The 13,940-nt window shown below is 45.2% G+C and overlaps 1 protein-coding gene and 1 long non-coding RNA gene across 2 annotated transcripts; both read left to right on the top strand.

The window, feature by feature from the left end:
• Positions 1 to 2,249: 2,249 nt before the first annotated feature.
• Positions 2,250 to 5,006, top strand: LOC129144675 (uncharacterized). Its single transcript, XR_008549092.1, has 3 exons — positions 2,250 to 2,387; positions 4,476 to 4,603; positions 4,891 to 5,006. It is a non-coding gene; the product is annotated as an uncharacterized LOC129144675 (long non-coding RNA).
• Positions 5,007 to 8,786: 3,780 nt separating this feature from the next.
• LOC119237941 (C2 calcium-dependent domain-containing protein 4A-like) lies at positions 8,787 to 10,786 on the top strand. The gene is made up of 2 exons (XM_037501761.2): positions 8,787 to 8,852; positions 9,023 to 10,786. The coding sequence occupies exon 2, from the start codon at positions 9,062 to 9,064 to the stop codon at positions 10,106 to 10,108; it is 1,047 nt and encodes a 348-aa protein (XP_037357658.1). The 5' UTR covers positions 8,787 to 8,852; positions 9,023 to 9,061; the 3' UTR covers positions 10,109 to 10,786.
• Positions 10,787 to 13,940: the final 3,154 nt, after the last annotated feature.

The raw sequence follows: 13,940 nt of genomic DNA, 5'->3' as shown, positions 1-13,940 counted from the left end.
ACCACCACAGACCTGTTGTGCCCCCTCCCAACTTGGTTCTCAACCCCTTTCCCCGCCTCCTCTGATTGTCTCAGTTCTATAGGCAAATTTCAAGAATTAAGGGCAGTTTGGTTTTATCAGAACCTTTGTTTGGTTTCTCCATATTCCACATATAAATGATACCATCCCGTAAAAATCTGGCATTTTAAGAAGAAAAAGTTGAACCAAGTTTTATCCTTTCTAATGTTTATTATGGAGGGGAAAAATCTGTTTTCACAACTCTTCACCTCCACTAAAATTTCCTTAAGCAGCAAATTTTGTTCTTTAGCAAATCTCAGAAAGTCTCAGGGATGAGACAGGGCCCTGACCAAATGTTGAACATTTTGTATTTCTCTGAGTTAAGAAATAGACTTAGAAGAATATTCTAGTGCAGAAATAGAAGTGTAGAGACTATCTCCAGTTACTATGCTATGGACAGTTTACTGGGTGATCCTTCCTGGGTGCTACCAGCATTGAAGTTCAGATGAATGGATGGTAGGTACACCACTTGGAATAATGTGGTTGAACCTGGTGAATGTCATTTATCTCTAAAGTTCCATGTTAAATACCACTCTTTCCTACACTATTTCCTGTCTCCCACAAACAAAACTGATCTGCTTTGGGTATTTCAAAACACTTGTCACAGACCTCCATACTTTGATCTAATAGGTCTGTTTTCTCTCCTAAACTGAGTTTTGGGAAAATACAAACTAATAAGACTCATCTCTGATTTTACAATACCTAGTGGCAGATTATGAACTAAGTTGTTGAAATTTATCTAATACCAAGGAAACTGATAACCTAAGTGATACCTCTCTTTGGGTTTTTTCACTCCAACCCTTCCTTGTCCTTTGTCCCCCAGAAGCCTGTGACCATCTCCTCCTAGGTTATCTGCCTACCCTTGGACAAGGCTTCTCAGGCTGAGTGTGGACACATCAGAAGTACCATACACTAGCTAGCTTGTACCACTCAAGATCTGGAGAACTGGTGTAAGCTGAAATTTCTTGGGGTTTTGCACTTTTCAAAATCCATGTTTTTAGTTTTTTGGGTTTTTTGGGTTTTTTTTTTTTTTTTTGTATATTCTAGTTCATGTGAAATTTTTTTCGTAAAACTTCTGGAAAATGTGTATAATTTCATAGTTCCAGAGAGGGTAGTTTGAGAAACATGGTGCTAAGTAGTCAATCACCCATAATTGATTACAGCTTATTGTGAATGACTTTCTAGTATCAGAGGAATTTCTAAAATCTAGATGCAAAAGAATTTGGGGAATAGTAACCAGCCAGTAATCACCTCATTGTTCTAAGAAAAGTTGTTGCTCATAGGAATTTGGGAGTTAGTTTGGGGACCAAATTTCACTCTGTTGATAATTACTGATACAAAACAAAATACCTCATAGACCACTGAGAAGATGAAATGATAATTGAGTTGTAATTAATGTCCTCTGAAATTCAATGCACATTATCTAGTATTATAAAAGAGTTTATCCCGGTTTAATTGATTTGTATAAATTGTAAACTTGTTTGTGCTTTTCCATATAAACATCTGCAGGCTGGAGTAACCATTGGCTACATCTTAATTTTGGACACTAAAAAAACATTATTAAAAATAAGAAAAAGGGCCTCCCCTGGTGGCGCAGCGGTTGAGTGCTGGGCTGCGAAGCTGCCCTCAGCCTCTGCAGCGGCGGTTCGATCCCTGGTCGCCGGTGAGGGTCCCACATGGCACGACAGACCTCTCCTGCCATGCCCGCTGCTCCCCTCAGCAGTGTATTTCATCGTCTGCCTGTTCTGCTCCCCACTCTGGCTCTGGTGAATTCTCTCACCCTCCCGCGCTTCTGACTGTGCCCAGTGCTTGTATAAATAAATAAGTAAAATCTTTAAAAAAAAAATCAAGAAACAAATTATCCAAAGACAATATACTATGTCATGAAGAGACATCTTCCCAAATCAGTGATTTCCTTCCTTGAGAATGGGTCAGAATCCTTCTGTCAAATGTCCAATTCAACTCAACATATAATATGTGATGCAATGAGGCAGTTGTGCAGCAGATAATGGGTTTGGAGACTTTCCCCAGAAGATGTTAATGACTTTCTACAATAGGTTGTTTCCTTACCTTGTCCTGACTTGACAGATTTCAGTTATATATATTATCATATCAGTTTACCCTTGAACAACACAGATTTGAACTGCACAGGTCCACTTATACGAGGACATTTTTCTACCCAAGGTGCCACATTCACAGATTTAATCAGTTGTGGGTGTTGGTTGTTGAAATCCCCGGAGGCTGAACTTGTGGATGCAGAGGAACTAAAGTGAGTTGAGCATCTTTGAATTTTGGTTATCTGTGGAGGTCCTGAAACCAATCTTCTGTGGGTAAGTTTTGGGGGACTCACAAAGTACACAAGTATTTTCAATTGTGTAAGGATTGGAACTCGTAATCCCAGCATTGCTCATGAATCAACTGTGCACCAATTAAGCAGTATGGGTTGTATTTTGTCTTGCAGGCCCCACAGTTCATTTGATGTGCTCATTGACAACCAACTACTCCTTTCAGTGGTTGTCCTATGAAAGCACTAAGTGAAATTACGTCTGGCAAGTTTCCTGTCAGGTGGTTTTGCATTTGGTTTTATTTTTGAGGGGATATTTCAGAGAACTGCCAAGTATCCGAATGAGCACTATACCAAAAAAAAGATGAAATTATTTTATTTTTACCTGCTATACCTAAAATTGTACACATTTTTATTTTCTTTTACTAATATTTGGCATTTATATTTCATATACCGGTTCTTTTATAAGTGGCATGTGATTAGCTTAATTTTTTTATCCAGTCTGACCATTTATGATTATTAAAGATATAATATTTAAAATATTGAGGTATTTTACATTTTAAATAACAAATCTTTAAAACATTATATGTCTTTTATTTTTAAATCATATGTCAGTTGGAACTGGATACATTTCAGATGCTCAGTAGTCACATGTGGCTAGTGGTTGTTGCTTTCAAGAGCAATCTTTTACTCATAACTAGGCCTCTCCTACCTCTCCCAGGCTTTGAAGTACAACTATTAATACACAAACTCCCATTTAAAGCCCTACTGGCCTGCCAGGGATCGAACTCGTGCTGCAGAGGCTGCGGATTGCTCCCCTTGTGCCACCAGGGAGGCCCTTTAGTGCCATTTTTAAAGATATTTTTTCCACATTACAGATGGTCCCCAACTTACATTTTGACCTTCTCCCAGGTTAGCGATATGCCACAGGATACTAAAACGGCAGGCCCCAGAGCTGTGAGGGCAAGACTCAAAAGCAAAGTTGCCAGAACAAGTCCAAGCACCTCTGGCAGGAAGGCCCAGTAGGACTCAGTAAGCAGGGAGAGAGATGCAGAGTGCCAAATGCACCACATAAGCCGAGCCCATCAAGGGGGCAACACGGCTGCCGGCTGCCGTTGTCTCTGAAGACAGTTGGACCAGAACATTAAAGCCACAAAGAGCAAAGACCAGCAAATGCATCTGCACAGGAATCTGCTCCTGTTCCCCCGGCCAGTGGCTACTTTACTCCTTCCTCCTTCCCACCAGCAAATGCGCCATTTAGATGTCTGGTACACAGCATGCTGGGAGTTGTAGTCAGATGACTGAGGTGCTGAAAAGGCTCGCGCCACCTCTAGAAAAGGAGTCTAACGACCTGAAGACTTAGTCACGAATTAGACTACTTAATTATCTGGAGAAAGAAATCACAGGGAGAATCAAGACACCCCTCAAGGACAAAAAGAGATTGTTGTTTTTTATTTTCATTTGTTAGCTTGATGAACACATCTTTTTAATGGTACTAAGAAATCTGCATGATTTCTGAATCTGCAAATCAGCATGATTTAGAAACTAGTTTTTTTTTAAGCTGTTTTATATGTTTTCATAAGCCATAATTTTGAATGTCAATGCTTAATGTGTTGTATTTAAAAATACAACAATTTTTAAAGTGTAACATGGGGACATTAACCCAAAGAGATTATTTTAGTAATAATCAGAATTTGCTCCTATGTGTCTGGTGCTTTCTTATCCTAGCTCTAATCCTTGAAAAATTGAGGTAGTAGGTACTGTTACTCTCACTTAGTTGATAAGATTGGCACTCAGAGCATTTAACTAACGAGATCAAGGTCACACAGAAAATGGCAAAGCAGGATTGTCAATGACAAAATTCACTGCCTTGCCTTACCTTAGCGCTAAAAGGATCAGGGGAAGGGGTATATAACAATGTTTGAGCAGTCATAGAGGAGGAAGCAATGTTTGAGCATCGTTCCAGAAGAATGATGGGGAGTTTTGAAGGTGACGGGGTTATGGTGGGGGGAGCACAAATCAAAGGCAGGAAAGTGCGTTATTACAGTACTTTCAAGAAACAGCAAATAAAGGGTGGGTTGTAGTTTATGACCAACAAAGTACCTTCACTTACAAGTTTTCATTCTATCTTTAGGAGGAATATCATCTTTCTCATTTTACAGATGAAAACATATTGGAGGTTCCTTGACTTGCTCAAGGACACAGAAAAAGTCAATTACTGAACTGGAGCTCAAAATCAGTTGTTATGATTCCAGATCCTGGGTTTGTTCAGTAGAGCTGTGGCACTTATAAAACTCCTCACTTGTTTTCCATTCTAAGCTGATTACTAGCTTTTCAATATCTTTCTTATCCTTAATTTTTTTCTGTCCCAATTATTTTACCTACTTGTTTTCATTTTACCTGATCATGTTTTATATATTTTTGTAAGCTTGTTCGAACTAACTTTCAGTGAACCAAGGTATAAATTAATAAAAATTGCAATACCCACAAAAAGAAAAAAATCAAAAGATCCTAACCCTAACACATTGTTGTTTTATATTTCCTTCCAGGTCTGGGACTTAGCAAACCACATCTCTGTCCAATGATCACGTGAAGGGATACATAATTTTATATTTTGCTCTTTCATGGAATGCTCCACAAGAAACTTATTTCTGCACTGCTTCAGTCTCCTGGATGATTTGCTATGTATGTATTTTGTTCTGTAAAGGGGACATGGCCATTCCCATACCATGGACATTCAAACTGGCTCTTGCTGGCTGGTGGACCATGAGGAGCCTGTACAACTTCTCACCAGCCCAAGCTATTCTGCTGGAGCCCTTTCACACTTTGCCCTTCCCATTTCGAGAGCATAAATATTGACATGCTTATTTGTGACCTCATTCAGAGGTTTGCACATTTTTTTTTTTTTAAAGATTTATTAATTTATTTATACAAGCACTGGGTACAGTCAGAAGCGCGGGAGGGTGAGAGAATTCACCAGAGCCAGAGCCGGGAGCAGAGCAGGCAGAAGGATCGAAGTACACTGCTGAGGGGAGCAGCGGGCGGCAGGAGAGGTCTGCGCGCCATGTGGGACCCTCACCCAGCGGCTGGGGATTGAACCGGCGCTGCAGAGGCTGCGGGCAGCTTCGCAGCCCGGCGCTCAACCGCTGCGCCACCGGGGAGGCCCCGGTTTGCACATTTTTTAAAAAAAAATTATTTATTTTATTTATATATGCATAAAGAGCTGGTTTGTAGGCCTGAGGTGCAGGGGGTGAGAGGATTCACCAGAGACAGAGTGGGGAGCAGAACAGGCAGATCTACCAAAATACACTGCTGAGGGGAACAGCAAGCAAGACAGGAGTCTCCTGTGCCATGTGGGTCAGCTCCCTGGCCTGGGATCAAACTTGTGCTGCAGTGCTGTGAATGGCTTCATTCACCGGAAAGACCCATGTACATCTTTTCTATTTTCACCATCTCAGGCTGTAGTCATAAATTCCCTGGGTGTTTGTCATGCAAATCACCTCAAATCCTATTTTGAAACAAGTATGGTGCAAATAAAGGGCATGAAAACATCCCTGGGAGGACAAGGACTCTGTTGACAAATGGTACAGTGCTACTATGCATGACTAGTGATGTCCTGTTTGTGACAACTACATGCTCTCATCTAATAGGGGCATGTATAATCAACAAGGGGTTAGTTTCAACTCAAGCCTTGGAACTAGGGTTTCTATATATCTAGTCACCTCAAAAAAAGATGGGTTCAGGAACAAAGGTTTTGCGGGGGATACTGGAGGAAAGTACCATAAGAACATAGGATAATGTGCCATCTGGATCTGGGGTTGAGTCCCAGTTCCACTCTTACTGGATGTAAGACTGTTATTTATCATCTATGACCCTCAGTTTCTACATTTCTACTTTCGTGAGAGGGTTGCTCAGAGATAAGACCCAATCCATAGTGAGTGTTTAGCAAATAGTAATGTTATTATTAGGAATGTTTCTTTCTTTCAAAGCTCTGAATACAAGATGACAGTGAACCTTATGTTGTCACAAGGCACCAAATAAGGAAACAATGGCAAGATCAGGGTTTCTACCAAGGGGTTGTTTTTCACTGTCTCCCAGTGCAATTTTCAGAATCAGGAAAGAAACCAGGCCTCTAACTATGGGTACAGCCTGCAGCTATGGGTTTAAATAAATGAATGATTGGAGTGTGTCCTGGGCATGTAATTTAATTTCCTTGTACCTTATTTTCTTTTCTGTAGAATAATGATTCATGGAAAACTAATGGTTTGGAAAGCCCTGTAGAGGCTTGTTTATAGCCATACTTACGTTGTTTATGAACATGGAAGTGCTGGTAACAAGTCGTGTTTTCAGTGACATTTACCCACAAAGAAAATTTGTTTGTGGGTTCATGTGACGAAGACCCTCAGGAGAGTGAAAACCATTTTCACTGAGGTGTAATTGTATGAGCTGGCACACTGTCAGGACATAATGCAGGTGTGCTCTGCTTTAGAGAAGACCATTTGACCACGAACTTCAGGTTGTCCTGAAGAGACCCCTGGGACTCCCCTGCTTGCAAGTGTGGCTTAGCAGGAATGATTACACTCCCTGACTTCATACTGATCTATTTAACAAAGCAAATATTAGAGGAGACCAGTGATCAATTAAGAAAGAAAGCATTTTTAACTCAGGGGAAACATTTTCTTTTTCTTTAAAGATTTGGAAGTAATTGGACATAGTGGAAAATACATAATAGCAGACTGAGTCGTTTTAAAAATTAACATTGTAGTTATAGAGAAGTATACAAGACACAAAATGCCTGATACACAGCAGATTTGGTGAATTATACTGAATTGAGTCAAGAGATGGAAAAAGGAAGGAAGGTAAGAATTATAAGAAATAGCAAGAAACTAGGACTTATGATATGTGGGTTATGATTCATAGTTTGAATGATCCCAGAAAGGTCCCTTAACCTGAGCCTCAGTTTCTTATCTGGTAAATAGAAGCAATGTCTACCACCTGGTTTGTTTTGTTATGAGAACAAAATTGAATTACGCAGTTAGAGAAATATGTGGTTAACAGTCTGATAGTCATAATACCTGGATTGTAGATCAAGATAATTCAACACAGTATAACTCATCAAATATTTACTGAGCACTTACTATTTGCTCGGCATTGTATTCCCAGGTGCTGGAGTTGGATAAGAGATAAATAATACAGCCTGTCGCTTGTCTTTAAGATAGGAAAACTGGGATGGCAGCAGACCCAGGTTTTGGCTACAGTGATTTTATTTTTCCATATATAAATAATAGATTCCCCCAAACTCCATGCAGTTGAGACCCAGTTTACTGGGGGAGACAACCCTGGGAGCCATAAATTCCAAAGCAGCATGCTAATTGCAGCAATAGCGGCTCATAGAATGTGTGTGCAGGGAATGTGACACGGAGTGGGAGTTAGACAAAGGGTCCTGAAGGGGATGATGGTCTGGCCAATACAAGGAAAACAAACAGGAGTTCCTACAGAGGGGAAAAGAGAGAAAGGGACTTTCAGATAACAGGAAGTATCACATGCTAAGCCAAATAAACAGGAAATGGCTACTCTATTGGCTAACTCTATTTAACCTTTGTGGAATTTCCCAAATTCCTCTGGGTTATCAGTTTCCTCATCCTAGGAAATAAAAAGTTGGGGCTTGGAAGGAGGAAACCTACATCTTTCTGTAAGATACTTTGTAACTGGATACCTCCATGCAGGAGCAGAAAAAGGTGGCTGGGAAATGTCGAGTGCTAGAAGTCCCATCTTTTGTAATGACAGAATTGAAATGACAGAATTCAGAAATTTTTGTATACATTCATTCACCCACTTCACCATATTTATGGTGTTTACTGAGTCAGGTCCTAAGCTATTAAACAGGTCCAGCACAGGGAGACAGAAGTGTAAATAAATCAGGACGCGAGTACCATGGAAACTACACTGGATCACAGGCTGTGGAGCGTGGGGGCAGGGCACCGAGGCTCCCAGGGCATGTAGGTACGTGCTGGGTGACAGGATTTAGCTTCTAGCAAAAGAAACTTCCTGTTTCCTCATCCTGCTTTACCTTCTCCAAGAGATCGCCAACACGTTCAGTCGCCAACATTTTCAACTGTCGGTTCTCTCCTGGCAGGGCCCCCAGGCGCCCTCTTAGCCCCTGCAACCTTTCCACAAGCCTGTGTCCGTGGTTCCTCGTCCGTAAAACGGATGCGGATTCCGGGGCTCACCAGGGGGTGCCTGACCCCCGCCTCAGGCACACCAGAGCATCCGCTGCAAGCCGCCTCCCCTCCCGCGTCTGCAGGAAGCGGGGGTGGGGGGGAGAGCCGGGAAGGCAGGCTGTCCAGGGCCTCCAGGGGTTGCGCCTCCCGCCAGCTGGGCGGGACTAGGGTTCCGGGTATAAGAGGAGCGCCACTGTCCCGGCGGCAGTGCTGAAGCTGGCGCCGCCGCTAGACCAGGAGGCAGCAGGCGCTGAGTTGGCAACGACACCCCGAGGGACTGAAGAGGAAAGGTCTGGTTTCCACTTATTAGTTTACTAAGTGTCAATGAATGGAAGGCGGGCGGGTGTCTGCGGGCTTCAGAACTCGGCCGAGGCTGACTGGAGTTCGTAGCTGGGAAGGGTCCACCCACGTCCCCAGGGGCTGCAGGCGCCCAAACTCAAGCAGCTTCTCTCTCCTGCAGGAGCGCTTTCCCCCGCCACTCCCGGTCGCAGGTGGGAAGATGCGACTCCTCGGGAAACTCCGGGCCTCTGCTCCCCAGCCCGCCTTCTGCAACGTTCTCACCCCCGGCCGCATCCCCGAGTTCTGCATTCCGCCGCGGCTGCCAGTCCCTTGCGCGCCCGAGTCTTGGCCCCGGGCCGCTGCATTGCCCCGGCGGTGCGCGGCCGAGCCGGACCTGTGGCCAGGTGGACCCGACGAGGGCGCGGGGCGCACCGACTGGGACCCGCGCTCGCAGGCCGCGCTCTCGCTGCCGCACCTGCCCCGCGCGCGCACCGCCTACGGCTTCTGCGCGCTGCTCGAGAGCCCGCACACCCGCCGCAAGGAGTCGCTCTTCCTCGGCAGCCCCGGCGCCGCCGCCCTCCTGCGCGCGCCCGCCGCCCCGGCCGCGCCGCGCCCCCGCGCCCACACCTACAGCGGCGGCGACGCCCCGGGCCGGCCCCCGAGCGGGGCCCCCGCCGCCCCCGCCGGCGGCCCCCGCCCGCTCCGGGACCCGCTCGCGCCTGCGCCCCGCGGCCGCCGCCTCCTGCGCGCCCCCGAGGGGCTGCTGAGCCGCGCGCGGCGGGCCCGGAGGAGCCTCGGCCTGGCTCGCGCGCGCTCCGTCTCCAGCGGAGACGAGGACGAGGCGCCCCCGGCCCCCTCCGCGTGCCCGCCGCCGGCCCCCGCCGCGCTGCCCGAGCTCCTGGAGGCCGAGGGCACCGTGCCTCTGGGCCGCGCCGGGGGAGCCCTGCGCCTGGCCCTGCAGTACAGTCCGGCCGGCGGCCGCCTGCGCGTCCGGCTGCTCGGCGCGGAGGGCCCGGCCGGAGGCAGCGCCGAGCCCCGCGCCGCCGGCTGCCGCGTCAGCTTCGTCCTGCAGCCGCCGGGCAAGACGCGCCGGCAGCGCGGCGCCGTGGTCCTGCGGAGCCGCAAGGCCGTCCTGGACCAGGACTTGTGCTTGGACGGGCTCTCGGAGGACGAAGTGCGCCGCCTGGCCGTGCGCGTCAAAGCGGAGCACGCGGGCCGCGGCCTGGAGCGGGGCGAGCTGCACTTGGGCTCCCTCCTGCTCCCCTGAGGACCCGGGTGCTGCCCTCGGGGCGCTCCCGTCGGGGCGCGTTCTGCCCGCTGGCCACTCGCCCAACTGCAGCTGCTTTGTACAAAATAAATGTTATTTATTTATTTATTTTTCTACAACCGGCCGTGCTTTATTGACATTTTAGTTCTTAGGTGTGTGCCGTTATTTATTGGTAAGGAAGGAAAAAACCAATGAGCGCCTTCTCTTCACAGCATTCAGTTCGCTTTCCAGACCATTTCTATATTAAAAGGCACAAGTGTTGGTTTTTCCTCCGCTCCTGCCTTTATCAACGTCCAGGGGTCTTTTTTTTTTTTAAAGCTATTTAGAATCACGTCCCGCGTTAAGACTCATACACACAGCGTAACATATTTTACACGGCATGGCAAAGGCTCTCGTTCTTGTTCTTGCACACGCGTGAGACCTGTAATACGATACCTTGGTGGAAAAATATTCCTTTTTTGATAATAAAAGACCAGGATTTTTTGGGAAAGTGAAGTCTTTAAAAGTTGCTCAGGAAAAGGAAAACAAAGTTGGTGAGAGATCTCGCAATGAAAGGCTGTCCCCCTCTGCTTCTCCAGAAGGCGCCCTGGGAAATCTTGCCACATCAGAAGAGAAATCTTTCCTGCTCTGTAAACAAATTGATGTTTTTGTGGCATTGTTCCTACCTAGCTAAGTCTCTAGTTACGTAGTAATTAATGGCTTAGTAATAGGATTTCTTGGAGGTGTCCAAAAGTTGTCTGTTTGTCAGACTGGGTTCTAAGAGAGTTTCTTATCTGATGTATTTTTATTTGTTGGTTTAAAAGTAGCTGTTTACACCCAAGAGGGTTTGTTCCATAATGTTTCCGAAAATAAATTCCTTCACTTATCCTTTTTTTCCCACTCGTTTCCCCCTGGTTCTGGAGGGAAGCGGGGAAGAATGGCAGAATAGATGGCTCCAGGAGACAGGATTGAGGGAAGGCCAGGAGTGGGAATTTGGAACCCTCAGGATCCCTGTGGCAAAGCCCCAATAATTTACTGTGCTCTCATTGTGCATCAGAAAGCCTTTTAGCTCTGTTACTCCTGAAATTAGGTTCTATAAAAATGTGGTCAGATAATAAAATTCCTAGCTTTTAAAGTTAACTTCAATTTAGAAATTAATCAAACAATTCATGGAACTGAGAAAATGCCAGCAGTGACTTGCCCAAAGCTGTGTATTCGTGACTGACCATACTCAGGTGAGAACCAAACAGACCCATGTACTGCAGAGCACAGACCTCCACTGTGTTCTCAAGGTACTCGTTGAGCCCTTACTCTGTTACAAGTTCTATGCTAAGTCCAAGGGATACAGCTATGAACAAGACAGACAAGGCTGCTTTTTTCACACAACTTCTTTTTATTTAGAGGTAACTAAACAATGGCATGTTTTATTACTACAGAGTGTGGTGACTATGATGAAGACAAAATCTAGGGAGGGTGACAGAGATTCTCAGGGCTGGGGAAGCAGCAGGTGGAGCACCCTCAGAGAGAGAGTGCTCCACTTAAAACAAATCCCCTTTGACAGAGTAGTCTCTGGCATTTGTGACAAGTACCAGACGACTTAATCTATATTTTTAAAGATTTTTTTTTTAATGCATGCATGCAAGAACTGGGGTACAGGCCAGAAGTGCCAGGGTGGGGGTGGTGGGAGGATTCACTAGAGACAGAGTGGGGAACAGAACAGGCAGATTGACTGAAATACACTTCTGAGGGGAGCAGCCGGCAAGACAGGAGAGGTCTGCTGCTCCCTGGCTGGCTGGGGATCTAACTCGAGTTGTTTTTCTCTTTTCAAGAGTATTGGGTATGAAGACAGCAAGAGTTAAATGAGATCATGTGTTTCGTCACATTGAGGTCCATGTTAATATGGGCAGGCACACTTTTGTTGCACATCTCTCAGGCACACGCAGATGAGTTTAATTTTACAGAATGACTTTATGTACATCTGAAGTTCTGGTCTTAAGTCTGTAGAAAGGGCAGTCTTCTGGATACAGGCCTGGGTGACTGCATTAAATGACATAAACACAAAGAATCTTTCCACTCCACTGCTTGTGCACTTCAGACTCCATCTGCCATGTTCCAGAGAGAGGAATAACAGTTCAGCTCATGAGTGTTTCTAAACTCCAACCACTGTGGTGGGGAGTTCTCACCTATCTTTGCAAAAATGTACCATCATCAGATTTCATTTCCTGACACTCTGCTTTTATTGTAAACAAAATCCTTCTGTGTCTACACATCACTCAGAATTCTAGCATTAAAATTTAAGACCCACTGCTGTCTCTCCCTAGCCCAGTTCCTCCAGACTTACCCTGCAGAATCCCTCTTCCCCAGCTTTCCTCTGTCATAGGGGAGGGTCCATGTGCTGTACCACAAAAATGTCTTCTATCTTCCAAATAGAATTGTGCTGCTTGAATTTTTCATCAGGGGCATAAAATGAAACACTAAAATATAAGTAACAAGCCATCAAACATGCAGAGTTGCTGAAGAAATGGTTAATCCATAAATGTAAATACTTGATGGAAAAAGCTTATACACAAGAACAGATAGCTGGGGAGTAGAGGCAGGCATATGAGACGGTGTCTCCTAATTGGAAAAGGTCGATATTGATGAAAACACACTAGAAAAACTCGGAGTTTGTGAAGCTCTGACACCTTTGCTAACACTGTACTCCCTTCACTGGGCCCTTAGTATTTGGAAGGGCTGCAAAACACTGCTGTTTCATGGAAAGTGTGACAATGACACACAGTACTGCTGCCGGCCTGTGGTCACCCATTTTTCCCTGTCAAATCCTCTCAGATTGTGTGGGGAGTACTCGCTACACCATTCTTCCTCTCACCCCACGATCCCCCAGGTTTTGTTTTTCCTGACCTTTCATGAGGCAAGGACAGAAAGAAGAAAGTTTAAAGATAAGCCATGTCATATTAAACAGTTTAGGAGTCTATTTGAGCACCAAATTGGAAGTGGCAATCTTGCTTTGGTGGTTGTGAGAGCAAGGTTGTTGTGAATGAACACCCAAGTATGTAACAGGGCATATATGATATGCTGAACTGGTGTATCAAGGAATTGAAACACCACATGCAAACAACAGTAAGAAAGCCAAAGGAAGCTTATTTAAAGATACAGGCCATTGCTGGATCATAGGTATTTACCCAAAGGACACAGAAACATCAATTCCAAAGAGCACCTGCACCCCTATGTTTATAGCAGCACTATTTACAATAGCTAAGCTTTGGAAACAGCCCAAATGCCCAAAACTAGATGACTGGATCAAGAAGATGTAGTACATATACACCATGGAATATTACTCAGCATTCAAAAAAGATAAACACATGCAATTTGCAGCAACATGGATGGCGCTGGAAGGGATCATGCTCAGCGAAATAAGCCAGAAAGAAAAAGAAAAATACCGGATGGTCTCACTCATAGCAGGAATCTAGAAAACTTAAATAAGGGACCAGGAAAAAGAATAACTATAAGAAAGAAAATATCAAAATTGACAAACAACTATGAACCAGAGACACTCTATTGGGGGTGGGGGGCGGGGAAAGGAGGGTTTGGGGTCAAAATAAGGGGGTTGTAATTGATGGGGAATATAAAAATAAAATTTAAATTAAAAAAAATAAAAAAAAAATAAAGATACAGGCCAGCTCTCCAATGCAAGGGTTAAAGAAACAGGCTAGCTCCTGCCAGCAGCAAGCAAGCCTAAAAAGATTTATGCAAGAGCAGATTGGGCCTCCCCTGGTGGTACAGCGGTTGAGCGCTGTGCTGTGAAGCTGCCTACAGCCTCTGCTGTGAGGGTTCAATCTCCGGCCTCCGGGTG

The sequence above is a fragment of the Talpa occidentalis genome, unplaced genomic scaffold (genome assembly GCF_014898055.3).
Source record: "Talpa occidentalis isolate TD23 unplaced genomic scaffold, MPIMG_talOcc4v2.1 talOcc4.11, whole genome shotgun sequence".
Taxonomy (NCBI): domain Eukaryota; kingdom Metazoa; phylum Chordata; class Mammalia; order Eulipotyphla; family Talpidae; genus Talpa; species Talpa occidentalis.
Note: the sequence above shows the minus strand (reverse complement) of the source record. Positions and strands in the feature narration are given on the sequence as shown.

Excerpts from the sequence above, each read along its gene's own strand:
- LOC119237941 (XM_037501761.2), top strand. The coding sequence starts at position 9,062 with ATGCGACTCCTCGGGAAACTCCGGGCCTCTGCTCCCCAGCCCGCCTTC.